General features: G+C 44.8%; 1 protein-coding gene across 3 annotated transcripts; it reads right to left on the minus strand.

Annotated features, from left to right (window-relative positions):
* Positions 1-1,475: 1,475 nt before the first annotated feature.
* amotl2a (angiomotin like 2a) lies at positions 1,476-9,641 on the minus strand. 3 transcript variants are annotated; one of them, XM_076727146.1, is made up of 11 exons: positions 9,516-9,641; positions 7,927-8,726; positions 7,626-7,779; positions 7,016-7,160; positions 6,808-6,900; positions 5,191-5,486; positions 4,508-4,698; positions 4,299-4,400; positions 4,048-4,208; positions 3,542-3,721; positions 1,476-3,271 (listed from the first exon to the last, which is right to left on the minus strand). In XM_076727146.1, exons 2-11 carry the CDS (start codon positions 8,652-8,654, stop codon positions 3,186-3,188), a joined length of 2,136 nt encoding a protein of 711 aa, XP_076583261.1. In that variant the 5' UTR covers positions 8,655-8,726; positions 9,516-9,641; the 3' UTR covers positions 1,476-3,185. The 3 variants fall into 3 exon arrangements, with proteins under 3 accessions (XP_076583261.1, XP_076583262.1, XP_076583263.1); XM_076727147.1 differs by having other exon boundaries at positions 7,626-7,776; positions 9,516-9,623; XM_076727148.1 differs by having other exon boundaries at positions 4,508-4,692; positions 9,516-9,623.
* Positions 9,642-20,704: the final 11,063 nt, after the last annotated feature.

Genomic DNA, 20,704 nt, shown 5'->3' on the forward strand with positions numbered 1-20,704 from the left:
TTGTGGCGACCTGGCAAAGGTATTCATCTCCTTTTGGCTCTGTTTTAGCCTCCACCAACTCCTGAGAGATATATCTGTCTCTTTAGCTGCTTAATGCTCTATCAGTTAGTCGCTAACTTTGTCCATCTGCAGTTTGGGTTTGAGCTTTTTTCACTACAACCAAAAAATGTTGCTGAAAGTAGTAAGAGTGAACCCAAAAGGAAATAAAACCCAGCAGAAGCAGGTTGTTCAGCCATATTTCGGTGTTAGGAACACCCTGAACTTGTGTGTGAAGCAGTGAGGTGCACTGGTCTTCAGCAGAGGTTTAATGACTGCCTGTGGAAACTCTGACTCGTTGTCCTCTGTAAAAACTGGTCACCGCCGGACTCAGTCATGACCACCATGAATTCAAGCTGGCCACAGCCTCCAAATTCTCCAAGAAGCACAGAAATGCAAACATTACAGTACAGTTTGGATGGGCTAATTACAAATACTGCACACGCCTCTTAAAAAAGAAAAGCTGAATACACTTGCTTAATTTAATACTCTCTAGCTAATGTTAGCAAACATCAGCTAACATTAACTGTTATAAGGTAATTTTAGCTAATGTTAGCTGATGTTAGCAAACTTTAGATGATGTTAGCTTGTAACAGCTAACGTTAGCTGTGAGAAGTTAATTTCAGCTAATGTTAGTTGATGTTAGCAAACTTTAGTTGATTTTAGGAAACATCAGCTAACATTAGCTGTTATAAGGTAATTTTAGCTAATCTTAGCTGATGTTAGCAAACTTTAGTTGATTTTAGGAAACATCAGCTAACATTAGCTGTTATAAGGTAATTTTAGCTAATCTTAGCTGATGTTAGCAAACTTTAGATGCTGTGTTGCTATTTTTTGTGATTCTTCTCTACTTTCTTTGCTGTTACACTATATTTTAGCTTATCTCCTGCGTTATCCAAAGTTACACAGCCTTGCATAAAATAGATTGTGCATAATGTTTGATAAATTGAACAGTTATATACATTTTATGTGGGTTTTTGGAATTTTTCTGCGACGGTATGACTGGAGTCAATCAACAGCTTAATTTTAGATGACATGAATCTTTAAATGTGTGAGGGAAAAACTGTGCCTGAAGTCCTGAATATTGTGGATGATACATAAATTGAAACACTGTATTATAATGTTAGCCATAAAATAGCAAATACATTGTATCTTGCTGTAAGGCTAATATATTCTTCAATTTACAAAGATGCAACTGTGAGAGGTTGTTGTTGAGTTTTAGCACATCACATTATGTCGTCTAAATGATCAGAGATGTTGTGGACTAGAGGTATAAAGTTGGAAAAATGGAAATACTCACAGTACAAGTACCTGAAATTTGTGCTTCGGCACAGCACTTGAGTAAATGTACTTAGTTGCATTCCACCAATGGGTTTTTCCCATCAAACCAATGCATACTGTATCAAGCCAGCACGACAAATCAAAACAGAAAGCCTTTTATCCGACATATATTAAGAATTTTAATCTATTATAGTGAAATGTTAAGGCATACATACAAATGTTTCCTTTACAAAAGTTCACAGCAACATTAAAATGGGTCAACCAGCAGAAGCAAGGTGCCTTAACAGGACCTTTTGTATTTGTCATCGGATATAACTTAGAGTAGAGTACATCTTTGGCACCGGAAAACAAAACAAATAAAGTTTAGAAATGAAAAAAAAACAAACTACAAAATATATTAACTTCTCTCACTTCAAATAGCCATTCATGTAAACACATTCCAAACAACGTGAAGGGCATTAACTCGAGCCGACACACTGCACTGACCAGCAAACGCACTGTGACGGGGGAAGACCAATCTGTGGGACTTCAAACAAAACTGAGAATATCGGCAAGATGGAGCCTTAACATCAGGACTAACAATATATTAGCTTCTTCACAAGATGTTGAGTTTTAGCGGCATTCCCCTCTAAAGAGTAGAACAAATCTGACTTGTGGCACATTCCAGTTAAATACAACACACAGTCCTGGACAACAGGGGTCTACATTCAGCAGTGTTCAGTGATCTCTGCAGGGAGAATAAATAGAAGATTCCATGTTAAGAACGTAGTCCACTCAGAAATGTGAGATACTTGAGCAATGGAGAAAACACGGCTGAATATAACACATTGATGGGGACAGCAAATAGAGTAGCAAATGCAGGCCAATTATAGTTGACCATTTCCATGGTCGTGGTAGGACCAGCTACCACGGCTCAGAAGAAACAACCAGCCCCAGAAAAGGAATCATGTGGAGAATGCTTGCCATTTTAACAAGGGCGTGGGGTCAGACTTTAGATAGCCTTTTTCTTTAACGGGAGCATTCCCCCAGTGAGGGAATGTGAGAAGATTAGCTCCAGCGTGTCAGCGGAGGAGAGCGAAATGCTGGGCAGCCGCCATCTGAGGCCCCAAACATTAACCCGGGATCTGGAAAATTAGACCCCCGTGAAACACTATCAATCCTCGCAGGCTTTTTAAAGAGAGAAATGAGCAGACGATCTGCAGGCTCCACATTCAAAGGACGTCTCCGAATCCTCAGCGGAGCTGCGAGCAGGGCCCCGAATGTATTTTTAAGAGAGGAGCAACTGCTAATTCAGGTTTGAGCCATTCTGTTAAACAGAATAATCCTCAGATATGGCATGAAAACACAGAAGCTGCTCAGACTGAGTCATTTTATAAATATTCCCATTATTTTCAGAGAGGATGGTAATTGGCTCGCTACTGGAAGTTAAACCAAACATAGATGTGTTGCGCACTTATCCAGACAAGTGAGTATATCTGTATATAAATTAGGTGGAGCAGAGCAAGACGAGTGATCCTTGTTCTCCTCAGACATAAAATCACAACATGAGCAGCATTTACAAATATAAATACAATACATAACTAAAAAAGTTACATGCACAATGTATATATATGCACAACCAGCAGACCAGTTCCTGTCTTGATGCACAATACTGTCCAGGTACCATGAAGGATTCTGTCATGCAGGAGGAGGAAGCTCAGCTCTTCTCTCCAGACTGCACCACACTCTGGACTCTGCATGCTGACTTCGATTCGCGTCAGACGGTCAGCCTTTCTTCACTTGTGGTTGGACATCAAGGTCTTTCACACCTCATCCAAAAGCCTCTTCACTGGCAGTCACTGTTCAGTCCCATCAGCTGCAGCGAGCACTCAAATGAGGATTTCAACCATTTCTGTGTCTGAGCTGTTGATGCTCTTGAAAGTCTTGAGGGGTGCCTTTTGCTCCTCCGAGGAGTCTATGGTGAAGATAAAATTAGCACATTAGAAAAGCAACTTTGGTATGCAGGAGCAAATGCAGCTGCAATGCTGCACACAGCCTTGTTTAATTTTACCAACAAAGCTTTAACTTATTAGTATCAAAGGTATTTCTGTCCTGATCCAGGGCCTGGTTTCACTTTAAATAGTGGTCAATTAGGATAAAGATCAAAGGACCGGCTGTTAAACAAACAGAGCGGTGGTCTGTGTGGTCACTGGGTGTCAAATGCTTAACATAACCATAAACCCACCAGTGGCAGCCGCTGAAATGGCCTCGGGCGTCTTTAGCTTGCTCGGCTCTGCCGTGAGCTCAGGCTCCGGTGAAGCCTCGTCACTTTGGGTGCTGCGGTGTCGGCTGGGGCCCTTGGGCACCAGGCGGGGTCGGGGCTGCAGCGCTGCACCACCTGTCTGGTCATCTGAGAGGCTCGATCCTGCAGGAGCAGACAAAGAGAGGAGGCTGCTTAATTGCTCGCTTACGTCCACATTTACACACTCCAGAACATCTGCCCCGCTGAGTTCTTCCCATGACTATTCTGGATCGGCTATTCCGGAGTGAGAGATGATATGCATTCCAGTTTAAAAACATGTTGTCTATTTGAGGGGCACGAAAGGGTTGTCTCCTACTGCTCCTTTTTTTTTTTTAGGAAGCGTACATTCTGTCTGGCGTCTGCCAGTTGTCGCTCGATAGCATGTCATTAAAGATTAGACATTCCTGCACGTGTTACACGAAGTGTGGGGGCAAACATTTCATGCTCACCTTTACTGTCTGTGCTGCTGGCCACGGTGTTGATAGAGGGGACGGACCTGGCCAGGCGGAGCCCCTGTTTCTCCAGCTTGCCCTGCTCCCATCTGGAGCGCTGCTGGAGGACTTTGATCACGGCATCCTTCTCCAGGAGCTGAGCATGAAGAGCCCGGATCCTAAAAACATGGAACACAGCATTAGATCACAAAACCCCAGCAGCAGCAGGCAGGAAGTAGTATGTAATCAGGAAGTGGAGAGGTGAATACCTGTTCTCCATCTCTTGATGTCTGTGGCTCGACAGAGGCAGGTCTTCATTAAAACTGCTGTTTGGTGAATGTCGAGGTGAATGATTGATGATGGTTGTGTCCCTGCGAAGAAAATACAGGACTGTTAAAAACGTATTTCCACTTCGATAAATTTGTCATTATCAGATGTTTTTTTTATCTTTTCTATAATCCTCCATGTTTCACGGTACCTCTGTGCTGCAGCAGTGGCAGCTGCATCCATTGCAAACTGCCTCATGGTGCTCTCCTCCAGGTACTTTTGCTCCCACTTGGTGATGTCTGCCTCCAGGGCCAGAATACGCTCCTCTCTCTCCCTCAGCTGCTGCTGCAATGTGGAGGAGCTCAGTTCTGAAGCCGTGGGGTCAGCTGCCTGGTTCTGAGACTGAGATAACAGACAGCAGTTGTTAACAACAGCTTTACCTAATGAATAGTTTGACATTTTGGCTTTCTTGGTGAGAGTCCAATGGCAAGATTGATACCACTGTCAGATCTGTATGCTAAACATGAAGCTGTATAGCAGCAGCTGCTTAGCTTAGCATAAAGACTCAAAGTAGGGGGAAACCGCTTGCTTGTCCAGAGACAACAGCACCTCAGCACATTTTTTTGTTTGAATTCAACAAACAAGGTTTAATGTGTAATTTAGTGACCTTTGACTGGTCAAAATGAGGTTAGCTGTTTCCGCCTGACTCCAGCCTTTATGCTAAGCTAAACTAAGCTAAACAAAGCAACACTCGCCTCTTGCTTCATATTGAGTGTACAGACCTGAGAATGGTACCAATCTTCTCATCTTGACAACCATGTTTTCGTAAATGCTAAATTATTCCTTTAAATTTAAAAAACAAAACAAGCAAATGTGACGACTTCTCCTCCTCACCTGTTGCGCCCTGAGGCTTTTAAGCTCCTGCTCCAGCCGTGTGCGCAGCCGCAGCTCCAGCGTCTCCCTCTTCTCGCATGCCGCCTGCAGCTGCGCCAGCGCGCTCTGCAGCCGCTCCACTTTCTCCACGTAGGCCCTCTTCCTCTGCAGCTCTTCCTCCAGCTGCCGGTTGCGGAGCTGCGTCGAGGCCAGAGCCTGCTCGAGCAGCTCGTGCCTCCGCTGGCTCTCCTCGCTGGAGACGCGCAGGTGCTGGATCTGCCTCTCCAGCTGTTCGCGCTCCCGCTGCTGCTCCTCATCTGGGACACAGAAAGAGGGCAAAAGGAGGTGAATGATGGTAGGAGTGACATGACCCTGGATGACGAGAAGTCTCTTATTGTACGGGGACAATAGCAGGAAGGGTATATTGTATGTCAAAGACCATTCAGTGGCCATTAAAGGGGTCAGTCAAGCAGCTGTAAGCTCATGGAGTTACATTTTGAACGGAATGTGACCCAACGAGAGACATTTACACGCTGCCATCAAGGCATGTGGTTCAACAACACACCAGTTGACACCGCGTCTTCTAAAATGAAACTGAATCAGAGCTACAGCCAGCTTGCTGTCCTGTGAACTTGCAATCAACACTAAAATCAAATATTTCTCATTTCTTAATCAAAGGCTGGGGCATGTTTCAATGGAATCTTTGAGAAAGGAAAGCCAGTTTATCTGTTGTGCCACTTTAAAAAGGGGGTTGATTACACAACACGAGTGCATGCCTGTGGAGGGAATGCAGACTTCCTCTTATCCACTTACGCACACAGGCATAGCTTTGTACTGGGAAAAGCTCTGGAATGCTTCTAAGGACGTGAAGTAAACAGGCAGCTCAAAATATAATTCAAGTGGTCCTTGTAACAAAAAAAACATACATCCCCTCATTGTGATTCCAATGTGGTTTTGCTCCTGTTGCTCTGAGATAACTGTTTTCAGGAAAACGGACAATATTTCTGATCTCGCGGCTCGTGTCAATCACATGTCTGTTTATGTAACTAAAGCTGATTCTGTCAGATATGTCTATGCGAGGTAAAAACAAAAACAAACCATTACTTGGTTTTACTCTGCAGCACAGAACAGAGAGAGGGGAAAGAAATATTCACAAGTGGCCGATCATGATTAGACCACGAGGTAAAAAAAATGCCCAAACAAGGAGTGTGAGCAAGCCAGGGGTCATGTTGAACTGGGCCTGGACGCCTTGGAGTCCCAGACTTATTAGTTCCCCTTGAGGAGGGAAGTCAGCAGTGTTTGGGGTGTGTGTGTGTGTGTGGGGGGGGCATTCCTAATGCTGGAACAGTCTGAAATACCTAAAAAAAATTCCTGGAATCCAGGCCACATTTACTACAGCTATGAAAAATGGCTGACGTTTAAGTGCCAAGAGTAACTCTTCACATTAGAGACATTTGTGCCCTGACATGTGGGGCCACAGCTTTTATAACACAGCCTCTCACTGAAGGAGGAAACCAATCCCTGCTCAACTATGTTCCTGCCATTGTTAAGTGCTTCACATTTGTCAAATCAGATAAAAAAGTAGATCCTCAAGCCCCCCCTCCTCTTTTCTGTCCTGTTTCTGCATAAAAGACTCACTTTGCTCCAGCAGCTTGACAAAGACGTGCTGCCTCTGGTCAGTGCACTCGGCCTCCTTTGCCGCTCGCTGTTTGGTAGCTGTGTCAAGTTGTTCTGAAGAGAGGGTGACAAACAAAACGTGACAGTTAGCGCACACACTGGGTTGCATTTGAAAGCAGGCTGTGTCGTACCTGGACAGTTCTGGTCCAGCAGGTGAAAGCGCACATACCTCTCAGGTCTCTGTTAAAGTCGTGCATCCTCTTAATCTCAGCCTCGAGTTTATTCCTCATCGTTTTCTCCAGAGTTTCCCGCTTGGCAGAGCCTTTCATCAGAGTCTCATACGCTTCAGATATCCTCTGAATCTCCAGCTCCAACTGGGGAGAAAGTGGAAGATTATCAGTGTGTGGGAGAGGCTTCCTCATTCATTGTCTAGACCGTGTCAGCTCTTTATTTCAGTGAGGCTAATTCGTCACCTCTACAGGCAAATGGCCTTTTAACAGTATGTGCAACTGAAAAGTGAGAATCAACATTCCTGAGCGAACAATTGTGAGTCCCAAGTGTCAAAGCATTTATCTCCATTCATGGCAATATGCCAGCGTGTTTGAAAGACAAAGGCTGGACATTCCAGAGGCTGGAATCAGGAGAAAACTCTCACACTATGAAATAGATGTCACACCTCCATGAAGTCAACCAACCACCGGGGTCCCTCCCTGTGCATATTCCTGAGCTGCCAGACAGCATATCACCCCGACATGTACCGGCAAGAAGCTATTGTTTTACGACTTCCACACCCTCTGAGAGCTAACGGCTCCATTCACCGCGCCACCTTCTCCTCTCACCTTGTGCAGCCTGGCGGCCTTCTCGGCGTAGACCTCCAGCTCCTTCCTGAGCCGCTCGTTTTCCCGCATCAACGCGTCGGTCTGAGCTGAGTTATTGCTGGAGGCTGTGGTGATGCTGTTGTGAGCCACCTGGGGCTGAGCAGACACATACCTGCTGAGGGGAGACATGAGTGAGTCATTACTACGCTGCTGAAAACCACAAGCAAACAGTGAATGAAAGCTTTGTTAGCTGTTAATTCGGCCATGTTTCATCTGCTACTCATACTAAATGATTATTCCACAGCGTCCTCTGTCTGATTACCTGTGATGCTGTGAGTATAAGGGGGGAGGAGGGTCTCTGTGGTACTGTCCATGCTCCTGTGAGTGGCTGACCATATATCCAGGAAGTCTGGCAAAGAGAGGGTAGTCCGGGGGTGGCCCACGCTGGTCCACACACTGCTGGGCCCCTTGCCTGTCAGGCGCCGCAGCGTTTGTGACATGATTGTTGTACAGCTGTGGATAGCTGTGTGAGGAGCTCATAGCCAGACTGTGTGTAGGTCCGTTCCTCTCCAGAGAGAGCTGCAGGAGCCTCTCGCTGAGGGAACGAGCGTGCTCCCTCTTCATATCCCACTGTCCCTCACTGCGACCCCCCATTATGTCCACAATGGGCCCTTGCTGCTCTGCCTGTCCCTGCTGAGAGATCAAGTACTGCGAGTGGACCTTGGCTTCCTCATAGGTGGGCAGCTCCTCTCCATGGAGCTGGTACAGATGGCACACCTGGCTCTCGGAGTGCAGGCAGTCGCCCTGGTGCTCCTGGCCTTGAGGCTCCTGCCGTTTGGACATCTGGATGTACTGGGACTCCTCCTGAGTCAGGCTCTCCAGGGAGGAGCGAGGACTGCCGGTGCCCCCGCCGCCGCCGCCGCTGCCTCCACGCAGGGCCTGCTGTTGGATGGCAAGAAGTGTGCGAGTGTCTGTCAAGTTCCCGTAGCGGAGCTGCTCTTGGATGAGGCGGTGCAGGACCGTTCCAGATGAGTCTTCAGCGGTTCTCATTTCAGTAAGCAGGAATTGAACGAAAAGAAACAGCCTAGAGGTGGCAGTTTGGGCACTTCAGGAGTCACGAATCTGAAGGAAAAACAACAATCCTGATCAGACTTAATGCACAATTTGTTACAGGTCATCTATATCAGCTCAGCCTGTCCTCAGGGTTCCTCCTCTCTGATCATCGAGCTCATTCAATTACCAATGGTAGCATTTCCACTGTGGGAGTTCATCTGAACTAATTTACAAACTTCTGTTGCACAATGACTTCTGCTGTATGTGCATGAGCGGCTGCTGGAAATACCCCTGACAGTGATGTCAGTGCAGATCCAGTTTTATTGCCCACACACTCCAAAGCATAACTTTCCCCAGACAGACAGACAGACGTGTGATACTCCACAGTGGCTGTAAACACCAGTCTTCCCACACACTCACATAACAACAAATAGTCCCATTTCCCAAAATATGCCATACAATGACGAAGAGCCCAAAAATATGATCCAACAGAAAAACCACTGAAACATGTGAAACTCCTGTTCTCTGAAAGCTCCACATCAGAGTTAAAATGAGAAAATCCTACTGAGACTCCTTAAGAACTCAACTGACACATTAAAATTAATTAACTGTTAAATTCTGGATATGCGTTTAAATCAGGACCCAGTCTTTACTAGATTAAAAAAAAAAAAAAAAACATAAATAAAGCTGCTCCATCAGGACTTCAGCTTTAAACAGAAAGCATGAAAACTCGCATCATTAATCCCACATTAACGCTGCGCCATGCGCAAAGAGTCCGTGAGAAAATGGGACTTGTAGTTCATCCAAGCACAAACCGGCCGAGGGCTAAACATGATTAAAACAAAATGCAACACTCACCAAACTGTAATCTCATCACCCGGGGAGCAGTTAACGGCGGTAATCTGAACAGTGTTGCGCGCTGTTCCTCCTGCTGGTTTCCTCCATGGACGTGTGAGCGCATCGGAGGTCTGCGGCAGACTGAGCGCTGCGCCGCTGCGAGCTGCAACAGAAATAACTGAGGGCCGATTGTTCGCTGCGGCTGGAATGAGTGGAATGCAAAGGCTCCAAGTCCCTGTGGGATCAAAAGCGGAGCACAGGGGAGGAGCAGGAGGAGGAGCAGGAGGAGAGGGTGAGGGGGCGAGAGGGGTGAGCGAAAGCCGGATCCAGAGCCGCGGCACTGTCTCAGCTGGCCGCCTGTGTCATGTAAAAGAGCTTGTTGTTGTTTTTGTTGTGTTGTAGTTTGAGGAATTTTAAGTCTTAATTGTTTAAAGCAGATTTAAGTCCTCACAGCTGAAGGAGGAATTTTCCTGCAGGAGACAAAGAGATCATAAACTGCAGTAAAACTTCACAACTTCACCGTCATAAAGCCTTTATGGAAACACTCTGGAAATGCAACATCAAGGAAAATGATGACTCAGAGGGATTTGTGTGAATGGCTGATATGAGGGAGGGGAAAAGTTTTATTTTTTCCACAAAATACACATAAACAGTCTCAATTTTTCATTACAAAAAGCAGTAAAATGGTAAAAGCTGCGGCTGACAGCTGTTTTCATTCACTGATCCATTAATGTACATTTCAGTCTATGAAACTGTTTCCCAGCAGCTCCAGGTGATGTTTTTAAACTCCTTGTTTTGTCCAGCAGCAGTCTAAAACCCAGTTATTTGGTAAATGCAGAAAAACATTTGAGAAGCTGGAAAACAAAAATTTTTCACATTTTTGCTTGAAGAATGATAACTTAATTTTCAGAACTGCCGCAGATTCGACTTACTGCTTAATCGACACTAAAAATGATGATACTGAGCTGAGACCTCGTTATAATTTCTGTTATTTAAGATGAACTGAAAGGTTGATTTTACCTGCTTTATAACAGAAACACAGACCTGCTGAGATCTTACTCTAACAGCCAGGCAGTGATGAAAACAGTGCTGTCATATAACTCAAACACGGATTAATCATTATTTTCTCCAGCAGCCTTTTGTTTGCATGTGCCTGGTAAATATTTAAGCCGTGGCCCGTGCCAGTTAATTGCAGAGTGTGTGTCTGTGTGTGTGTGTGTGTGTGTGTGTGTGTGTGTGTGTGTGTGTGTGTGTGGACGAGGAGGGAGAGGGCTGGGTGCGAGGCACGCTGCCTGCCAGCTGTCCGTGGACTGAAATCCCCTTCCCCTCCTTTAATAAGAGCTCTGAGAGATGCATTGTTCTCCCCCAAAAGCAGACGTGACGGGGGCAGCCCTGCCATCTGCTGTTCTCCCCTCCACCACTAGCACCAGCTATACGCTTCTTTCACACACACACGCATGTGGATGGAGACCCTGGGATCAGCTGGCAGTGGGGGTTGGGTCGTAGCACTGGATAGTATTGTTACTGAGTGCGGCCTTTTTGCATGGGAAGGATCATCCGAACGCTGCGGCGGAGGCTGTGGGGTGTAAACAAGCCTCCTCTTGTTAACAGTCGATCAGCAGGCAAACTGCAGGTTACTTTATCTCAAACACTCGCAGGCAAACATCCACCTGCTGCTTTGCATGGCAGTTGAAGTCCAACGGTTGGTAAAGAATGCTGATAACAACCACGGACGAGATAAGCCACAGAATACCTTGCATTGTGTTGCTGCTCCGTGTACCATTTTACAGGGGTTCACGGTTGTGTAAGTCACAGAGCTGCAGCTCACTGAAGGATCGGCTTGACATTTTGGAAAATATGCGCGTTTGCTTTCTTGCTGAAAATTCAATGTGGAAGCTATGCAGCCAGGAGACAGTTAGCTTAGCTTAGCATATTGACGCCCTCGTCTAAGGCTCACTAATTACACTCTGTTTCTTGTTTGTTTAATCTGGAGAAAATCCAAAAAGTAAAGTTGTGGTTGTCTCGTTCTGTTATTCCTCGGCGGGGAGCGGTGACGTACTGGAGCCTTGTCATTGCCACAAGGTTGCGAGGCAACAAGCAAAGACCACCAATATCCCTGCTCCCGACCGAGTCGTAACTCAGCACATAAAAACCGCAGCTTGTCACATTTTGGTTTTTGCACTGATTAAACAAACAAGATATAACGTGTTTATTACTTGAGTTTTTGGACAGAGCGAGGCTAGCTGTCCTCATGCCAAGCTAAGCTAATGGGAAACAGACAAAACCCTTTCATCTCATCTGACTCTTGTTAAGATTCTGCTCAAAATACTCAACATCTTTTCTTCAATAATTGCTATTCTAATGGAAAATTCCCATTCAATCGCCTGTAAAATGTGTTGTGAATAAAGTCCAGCCAGCGGGCCGTGACCACGATATGTCGGGAAAAGGAACAAGGTTTGAGGTGGCGAACACCTGAAGACGTATCGGACTGTTGCTAGCTAGCTAACTAATCCGCTCTAGCTCTGTGGCGCTAAAAGCTGGAGCTGATTGATGAGTACATGTGATGATGTTATTGGTTGAAACTGGTTGGTTTTATTTTACAGGATGAAAACACGACAGATTTTGATGTAAGAACTCAAAGAAATGTTTTTTTATATATATATTTTTTGGTACATATTGTTAAATAGGTGCACAATATGACTGAGGATGTGATCTAAATGGGTTAAAAAGCCATTTTTAATTTCATCTCAACTTTTCTAGCTTGTTACAGAAACTGAAAGAGGAGCCTGATTAAGTCTGCACAGATATTGATGCTTCCACTTTCTTTCATAAAGAAACTCTTATTTAACTGTTGCTCAGAGGTTCTCTGTCTCTTTCTGCCCTTTCAGCCGTCAGTCTGGTTGAAACACTGTACAGCGTTTTGTTCTCCGTGTACAAAACATTCATTTTTCTAACCCTTCACACAAAATAACCTCTATTCACAAAGAGGACTTTCTACAACCTAAAACCATGAAAGACTTTAAAATTTGTAGTCCTCTCAGCTGTTTTGAAAGAAGCCTCTGTGGCAGCGACTCCAAACTTCTGAAGGGTTGTGTACACAGAGACCAACATGACTCACACACCATTTGTACAATGGAAAACTGTGGTGTCAATACGTAGGATGTGTAGGTGGGGAAGACGTCAACAGGTAAGATGGATTTGTAGGTTTATTAGAAAATACACAAACTGAAAAAGGTACCATCAGTGTCGTTACAGACCATAGATAATTCAGGTGTTACACTATTGAAAACAACTTTTCTGAAACACCCTTTCTGTGTCCGTTTGCGCACAGACACACACAATGAATCAGTGCTGAACTTGCTGCTACAAGTCAGCATCCTTATGACTCCACTCATTGTCAACCACGCCAGGTTTACAGACCTGCACCTGAATGAGTAACTGTGCGTCTCCGTTCCCTGGAAACTTCATCTGTATCTCAGTTAGTGACAGCCAGCATGACTTTATACAAGTGTGTTCCTCCCACCAAAACATTACGCAAATATTAAATTGTTTCCCTGCTGTTCCTATTTTAAATCAGAGGTGATTTACGTATATGAAGACTTGAAGAGAGTGAATCAGACCACAAAGTCACAACACAAGACGAGTCATCGGCTAATGTTCCCACAAACCAGTAAACAGAGACAAACAGAGAGGAACTAACCTTCAAAAAGACTGAGTGCATTTGCTTCCTTGCAGAGAGTTAGACACGAACATCAATACCGCTCTCTTGTCGTTAGCCTACATTAGCATGGAGCTAGAGTCAGTTGTTGTAAGCCTAGCTGAGTGTGACGCTGTGCATAAAAGTGTATAAAAACAGTAAGTGGACAGAGCCAGGCTAGCTGTTTCCCCCTGCTTCAAGTATTTAAGATAAGCTAAGCTAATCGGTTGCTAGCTGTAGCTTCATATTTTACATACAGATGTGAAATTTGTGTCAATCTTTTCATTTAACTGTCAGCAAGAAAGCAAATAAGCTAAAGAAGTGAGTCTCCTATCAATTCAGTCAGTACACGGACAAATGATTAGCATTAGCATCGCCTGGGTTTACCTGAGAGGGAAGAGCCAATGACAAGAGATTGTTTGCATATGATGTCATGTTACTCCTTTCTTGTGGCGCGAACTGCAGATGGAGGGCAGGAAGTGATTTTTTGCATAGGAGGCACTGTAACACACTCAAAAGGCCAATGTTTTGGGTTGTTTACAGTTGCTCAAATCGCTCCTCTTCATAACGTAAAGGTCACATCCAACATATGTTCTGATTTCTGTTTATACTTTTCTCTCCTAATTTCATCTAAACTAGCGCAGTAAGAACTTCGCTTCATCTCGTCCGTTGCGGTTTTCACTTCTTGCCCCCCATCTGGATTTAACATCACGTGACTGCAAACAGCCTCTCCTACATGTTGTTATTTTTCACCTTGTGCTTGTTTAACTTGAGATTCTCGGTACGATGGCTGGTGTGTCTTTGAACACTGGGTTGGTGCAGTTCGTGTTCTCCCAAGAGAAGAAAGTCAAAGATTTAAAGAAGAACGCGCCATGTTTGTCACCATGTTAGCACATTTCAGCTTCAACAGACATCCTGTCAGACTTTCAGCCTTTTATCCTCAGACTTCGGAACACGTTCGCCGACAGGAGTCACATTTAAGATCAGCCATTCGAACCTGTTGGCGGCGAGGCCCAGGCTGACTGAGCGAACACAATACAGACTGTGATCTGGGAGCAGCAGCCTTGTTATGTGAGGTGGGACATGCTAGGCGCTTCAGCAGCTCCTTTTGTTTTCCTGCAAAGGAGGAAATGGCCGCATTCCTCGCATTACCATGTCCATGGGGTCTGACTGAGCCTCCAATCTGCTGCTTTACTGGGGACGACAGAAGGGCGACCAGCAGCCACTGACATTTTCATTTTAATGGGGGGGGGGGGGGGGGGGTCTCTAATGAATAATACCGCTGTCCTCCATCATAAGCACAACTCTTCTTTGCAGACAATAGCTGTGAATGCTTATGGTGATAAAAAAGTGAGTTAAATATGCAAACCTCAGACAAATTTCAGTAAGTCGTAAAATTCAAAAACTGAACACGCTGATCAAAGTGACACCCTAATGTGAATAATAAACATCTTCCCTGAAGGCAGCACAGATGACAGACATGCCATGTTCGCCTCCTCTCACAAACGTCAGCAGCCATATTTGGAGCCTGTGAAACAGCTGGAGGTGAACGACATTTACACAAGTCTGACTTGTTGCAGGTCGACCAACGAATGGTCCCTCGCACCTGGTGACACAAGAAATTCCTCACTTAACCATAAAAGTAAACACGTCACACTGAACCGGCGAGGAACTCTAAACAGGACTACGCCTGTGGGTGATGCTGTTTACAGATAAGGCAAGGACACATATTTTCATGATTGCAGCGTGAGCTCATCCCTTCAGCGGTTCTACTCTGTTCCACTTGAGCTCGATTCAGCTGAACATAACTGGATTTGTCTCAACAAAGTCAGTTTGATCTTTCAACAATGTAGCTACAATTTGGGATTCAAGAGTTGCAGCATTTTCAGCAGCCTACAAATTAAATCATAATACTGATAATTTGATGAGTTGATGGGCAATATAAATTAGCTCTGACTCTTAACATTACTTCTTACTTTTGGTACTCAGCCCATGTTTGCCAAAGTCCTTTAAGACTCCAGAGGCTCCACACTGGAGCATCACATCTGTATTTAACCAGTGCTCCAAATCCACAATGTCCGAAATAAACTGCATGACCCAGGAGGCACTACGGGACGCTCACCTGAGGTCTGCTCTCTCCTCTCTGCTAAGTCTAAGTAATGTTACATTAAGCTTAGATAATGTTGACCGAGCTCCAAACAGACACAGAAGAACACAGAAGATCCCAATGACGACACAACAGAGCTTTAAGAGCGAAATCCTCCCGAGCCAGCAAAGGACAAGCAGTGAAGCAGAAGAACTTCATTTCTCTCCCAAAATCTCTCCTTTTATTCACTATAGAGATTCACTTATTTTATTCCACTTCAAATACTGTATTTAGTATGTCAAGAAGGAGGTTAGGAGGTATACTGACCACCAACAGCTAACGTTAGCTTAGCTGCGGTGACTGACCGCATGCTGCACTCAGAAGTCCCGATCTCATCTGAAGGCTTTCCAACTAATGCAGGCACAGCTACCAGCTGCTATACAGGCCAAACAGACACAGCGTGTGAATAAGGCGACTCTGAGTTACCAGGATACACATTTCTCCACTTTTATTGGAAGCTAACGGCTTCCAGCTAACGGCTTCCCCACAGCTGCCTCTGCTCCAGGCTAACACGTCCTGCAGCAGTTTGTCCTCTGATAAGAAACTGATATCAACCCTCCATCAAACACCTGGCAAACAGCTGCTACTGGCTTTAACTGCCGTGTAAAATGCTGAAATATAATCTCTTACACTACTTGCTATTGAAAAAGTAATAACTAAGTAATGCATTACTGTTCAGCAAGCATGAGTAAATGATTTGTACAAATGGATAAACAGTTAATAAAGGTTTTAGGACGCACTGGAAGGGTTTGGTTGTGTTTAATCATACATAACGTTATAGTCTTGGCCCTCATGTTTGCCTCCAAGAACATTTTACTGTGGTACAATCTGCTTATTCAGTATTTTTATCCTGCTGCTCAAACAACGCCTGTTGAAAGTGTGCTGATCTCTCTAATGAGTCCAGTGCTGACATGTGTGATGTTTGACCCGAGGCTGCCGGCCATTTGCTTCAGCTGGAGGTCAGAGAGCAGCTGCTGTGGTGATAGTCATCTCTGCAGCTACACCAACATCCTGCTGCCTCATTTGCCTAAACAAATCTGTTCTGGCCGGTCCAGCATTGATTAAGATGTTCTGCGGACGACCAAGCCGACATACATGTAAACGCATGTCACACAGGCTGGATCACTAAGACGCTAAAACAAAACAATTTAGGATCAAATTCAATGGGAGACAGTGACTCACCTGAGTGCAAATGTGCATGTACAGACAGACAAACGAGTCAAAGGTGAGCAGGAGGCCGACTGTGATCTCTAAAAATAAACCATTCCCGATAACCACGTGAGCAAAACTCCAGGAAGATGTTTAAAGCTGACGATCAAATGACTCTTTGTGGATGTCAGTCACCTTCAAACACAGGTAAGCACCGTCTCTTCTGCTGCATTAGACACAATGGCAGCTTTTGAGCCAATCAGTACGTCACATCCACACAATGAACAAAGGCTCACTCTGTTCAGGAGGGATGAACCAAATCTTAAGAGAAAATACTGTTTTTTAATTCACATTCACATTTATTAAGATCATTTTTGGTTTGTGGAACAAATTGAAGGCTTGAGAAGCTGGACGTGTCACTCTGACACATCTGACAGATCTGAGGACACTTTTAGTTTATATTGGAAAATTCTGTTCTAATAATCAATTACAAGCCAAAAATAAGACACACGAGCCCTCTGAATGTGAAGATTTCCATGTGATAAGACCCATCCGTGCTGTGTAAACACTCAGAGCAGCTGATGCACAAACATTCCTCGCTGTAGCTGTCGCAGAAACCTTTGGAAGGTGTTCAGTTTAGCCGTTTCAGGAAAACAAGCAGCTTGTGTTTGGCTCACAACACAGATCTTGTGTCAACAGATAACAGGAGCATTCTTGTGAATGCTTGAGGTGTGTGTTTGAATGCTGCCTAATGTTTACTGAAAAAATAACTTATCTGAAAGAAGGTTTCGGCAACAAGAAGTGCCATAAACAAAGTGAGGATCAAACACAGCAGGCCTGCAAACCAGCACTCAAGGTTTATTCATGCCCACGTCGGCACTAATGACGAGGAGAAACCTTCAAAATAAAAGCTGTGCACAGTCAGAAATGTGCATTTTGTTAACGTTCTAATGACTAATTTACTTTTAACCGGCTGGTGGTATTGAGTGGAACATCACGGGGCTTCAGGCTAAGGGGCAGATGTTTGGTGGAAACAAAGCACAGCGCAGACTATCTCTCGCCCCCCAGCTTAGAGGCAGATGCACCTGTCAGCCCCCCACCATATGGAGCTCTGCTACAAGAATGCAGCGTATGCAAAACAGAAAGCAGAGCAGGCGTGCAGTCAACAAAAACACCCAGAGACAGACCTCAAATATGCAGTTACATTCTGCGGAAAATAAATCTGCCACCTGTTTCCCAAACTGAGAGGAGCTATTCAAGTGTAATCCTCCAACTTCTCTTGTTCAGAGTCTTTAAGCCATTATGTTGAGAGCAGGTGGGAGAAGCGTGCGACGTCACATCAGCTGCAGCTCATTTACGGCTGCGAGCAGACCGTTTAACGGGCCGGCCGGCGCTGCTCATCGCAAAAACTCTCCATTTTAATCCGCGGCATCATTTACGGGTCCAAAATGACACTCACAACAAGCCTGAACAACGAAGCTCAGGTTACACACATGCTTGTAAGCGCTTGTGGGTGTAAACCGGCCTGCCCCCTCCTCATCCACGCAGGCCTGGTGCGGGCTCAGTGGAAGCAGATGGCCGGGTAAAGCCGTCGCTTCCAGCCCAGATAAAGATGTCTCCTCAGGCCACGCTGAGAGCAGAGTCCTGCTCGTCAGCCGCTGAGCGGAGATGGATGTCTGTGAGCGTGTCAGACAGAGCAGGTGGTGGACTCTGTGACGGAGGCCAAACATCTCAGCGAGCCGCTACCGAAAGGCGAGAGTTCAACACTGAAACCAGGGGATACAGGCAATATTAAGACAAAGAATGACAAAAATGAAAGATGTGTCAGTGCAGAGAGCATTAATATGCACACTGAACATAATTCAGGCAGTTCAAGTTGGATTATTTTTAAATCTTAATGTACAATGAAACATTTGTAATCATTAAGTCCTGAGTTTATGCTGATAATAATCATAAGAAACCTCCAATAAACATGGAATGATATTTGAGTCTGAATTCTGAGCTGCAATGACAGTTTTTCTTTTGAAGTTATTGTTCATTAAATATATTTGGATGATTGCCATTATTTTTATATGTAAGCACACAACAGGTTCTCTCACTCAGTTTCACAGCACAGAACAGACTTTTGTTTTCTAAAATTTAAATATTTTTGCATAAATTCTCCACAAAATCTAGTTATTACACTTATAAAAAATCTTTTTCTGCTCTTAATGTCTCATCGTGCTCAGAATTGTGAAACAGATCAAATTATACATATTGTTGATCCCTGTACGAACAGATCAATCCATGCTTGTCCTGTTTGTCCACATTGTCTTTAACACAACAGGAGCTCTGCAGTATTTCATGTCTGAATCGTAAACCGGCGTCCATCCCCAGAATATCTGACTCCTCAGTTCATCCTTGGATGCATTCATTGCTGAACCTGAGTGATTGTGGTAGCAGAGGTTATTGTCTGAAAGCTGCGCCTGACACAGTTTCCTCTGTCTGCCCCCACCTCTGTCCCAAATGTCTGACTTTGTGTTTCTGGCAATTTGCTCCCATTGTGCAGCACTTCCTGATAGGAGGCGCTCTGGAAGACTGGGCTCAGTCAACTGCAAAGGAATGTGACATTCCTTTCTAAAATTACGGATGTTTCTTTGGATTTCTGGGGCCAATTTCTGCCGTTTTCACTGTGGTGTCTGGAGAAAGTGTTTCCGGACAGACGCACAAGAGTGTACTCTAAACTTCATTCATGATTGACTGCAACAGACTGCTGGACGCCGACAAAGTGTTTATTTTCACCGGTAACACACCAGTGCATATTGTTATTGTTCTTTTGTCCACATTTAACAACATTAAATATGCTGGGGTGGAAGGGGCCGATCGACCGTTCAAAGAATAAAGAAGGGAAGAAAAAACAGAGAGTTTGTAGTTATCTGGAGCAGAACTTTATGAAGCACATTTGAGATACGTTCATTAAATATTATTGACATATTGAATGCAGTGCTAAAGAAACTGACCCTGCAAAGAGTGACGGCGAATTCAAAGTTATAAATAAAGTGTGAAACTGAGCTGCGAGCTGTTAAACCGTAGCCTGTATGATGAAACTGACTCCAGTGCTTCCTCTTTTCTGTGCACCTCTGTTTTATTTAGATAAACACTATCAGCTAACAGATTCACTGAGTCATGAAAGCCACAGCTCTCAGCTCTGATTCATGCTAATATGTGATGTGCTGCCTTTTCCTTCTCTGTGAAATGCTTTTATTTTGTAGCTGGATCCACCCTTTCCTGTTTTTTAAAGGCATCTGCATGTAGATGTCTAAATGAAAAGGGAACCTGTTGATATCTATGAAAGAACAGAGCGAGAGCTTTGGTGAACACAGGTCTAACTGAACAAACAGAAAGAGGCCGCAGGCTATCTCCAGATGGCAGACTGGAGGTAAAGGGAGGGGTCAGACGTCAGGAATGAGGAAATCCCACCCTGGCCCCAGCAGATAGAGGACAGGAAGTGCCTCCATTTGCATACAAATTCACCCTCAGTAACACGACATGTGCAGCTTGGGGTGAGTGTGTCAAAGGTGTGGGAGGGGACCTGCACACCACTGATAGTGCATTGTCAGGTGGCCATTATGTGCCTGATGACATCCACAGGCCCCGACTGTGGGGACGAGGAGATAAAGAGGAACCGTTTATGTCAAGTCCAGGAGCCCCATTGATCAGGAGGGGGTCTGAAGCAGCGGCCAGCTGGACGAGCAGCACATTTAATGAAGCCTGCTGACAGAAAGTGAGCACAAATCTGAACAATCACTTTGATTTCTTTACTTCTGGGTGCAGTTGATCAAACAAGCTTGTATAAATAAAGGGATAATCCCTGAAAGCCCTCTGTGCACTATTCTGACAGCAGTGTACACACCATTATTAGATTCATCACATAAATAAATGGCTCACATCTCCAACACATCAAATGTTTGTGTGCTGAAAGGATGCCACACATACTCGGCCGCTCGTCGCATATTTCAAAGCTTCGTCACTTCTTCTGCAGAAAGCATTTTTGTGTGTGTGATGCTGCCAAATGCGCATTTAAAACCCACCACATCTGAGCTTTTCACATTTGCTGAGTCAGCACCGTAAGAGCAGCAGCTGATTTAAGGCGCCCCGCAGAGTGACCCCCACAGGTGACCACGAGCTTCCCTGTGATCTCCAACGACACTGACCGTTTTATGGCCTGCGTAATTAAAG

The sequence above is a fragment of the Chaetodon auriga genome, chromosome 3 (assembly GCF_051107435.1).
Source record: "Chaetodon auriga isolate fChaAug3 chromosome 3, fChaAug3.hap1, whole genome shotgun sequence".
In the NCBI taxonomy this organism is placed as follows: Eukaryota; Metazoa; Chordata; class Actinopteri; order Chaetodontiformes; family Chaetodontidae; genus Chaetodon; species Chaetodon auriga.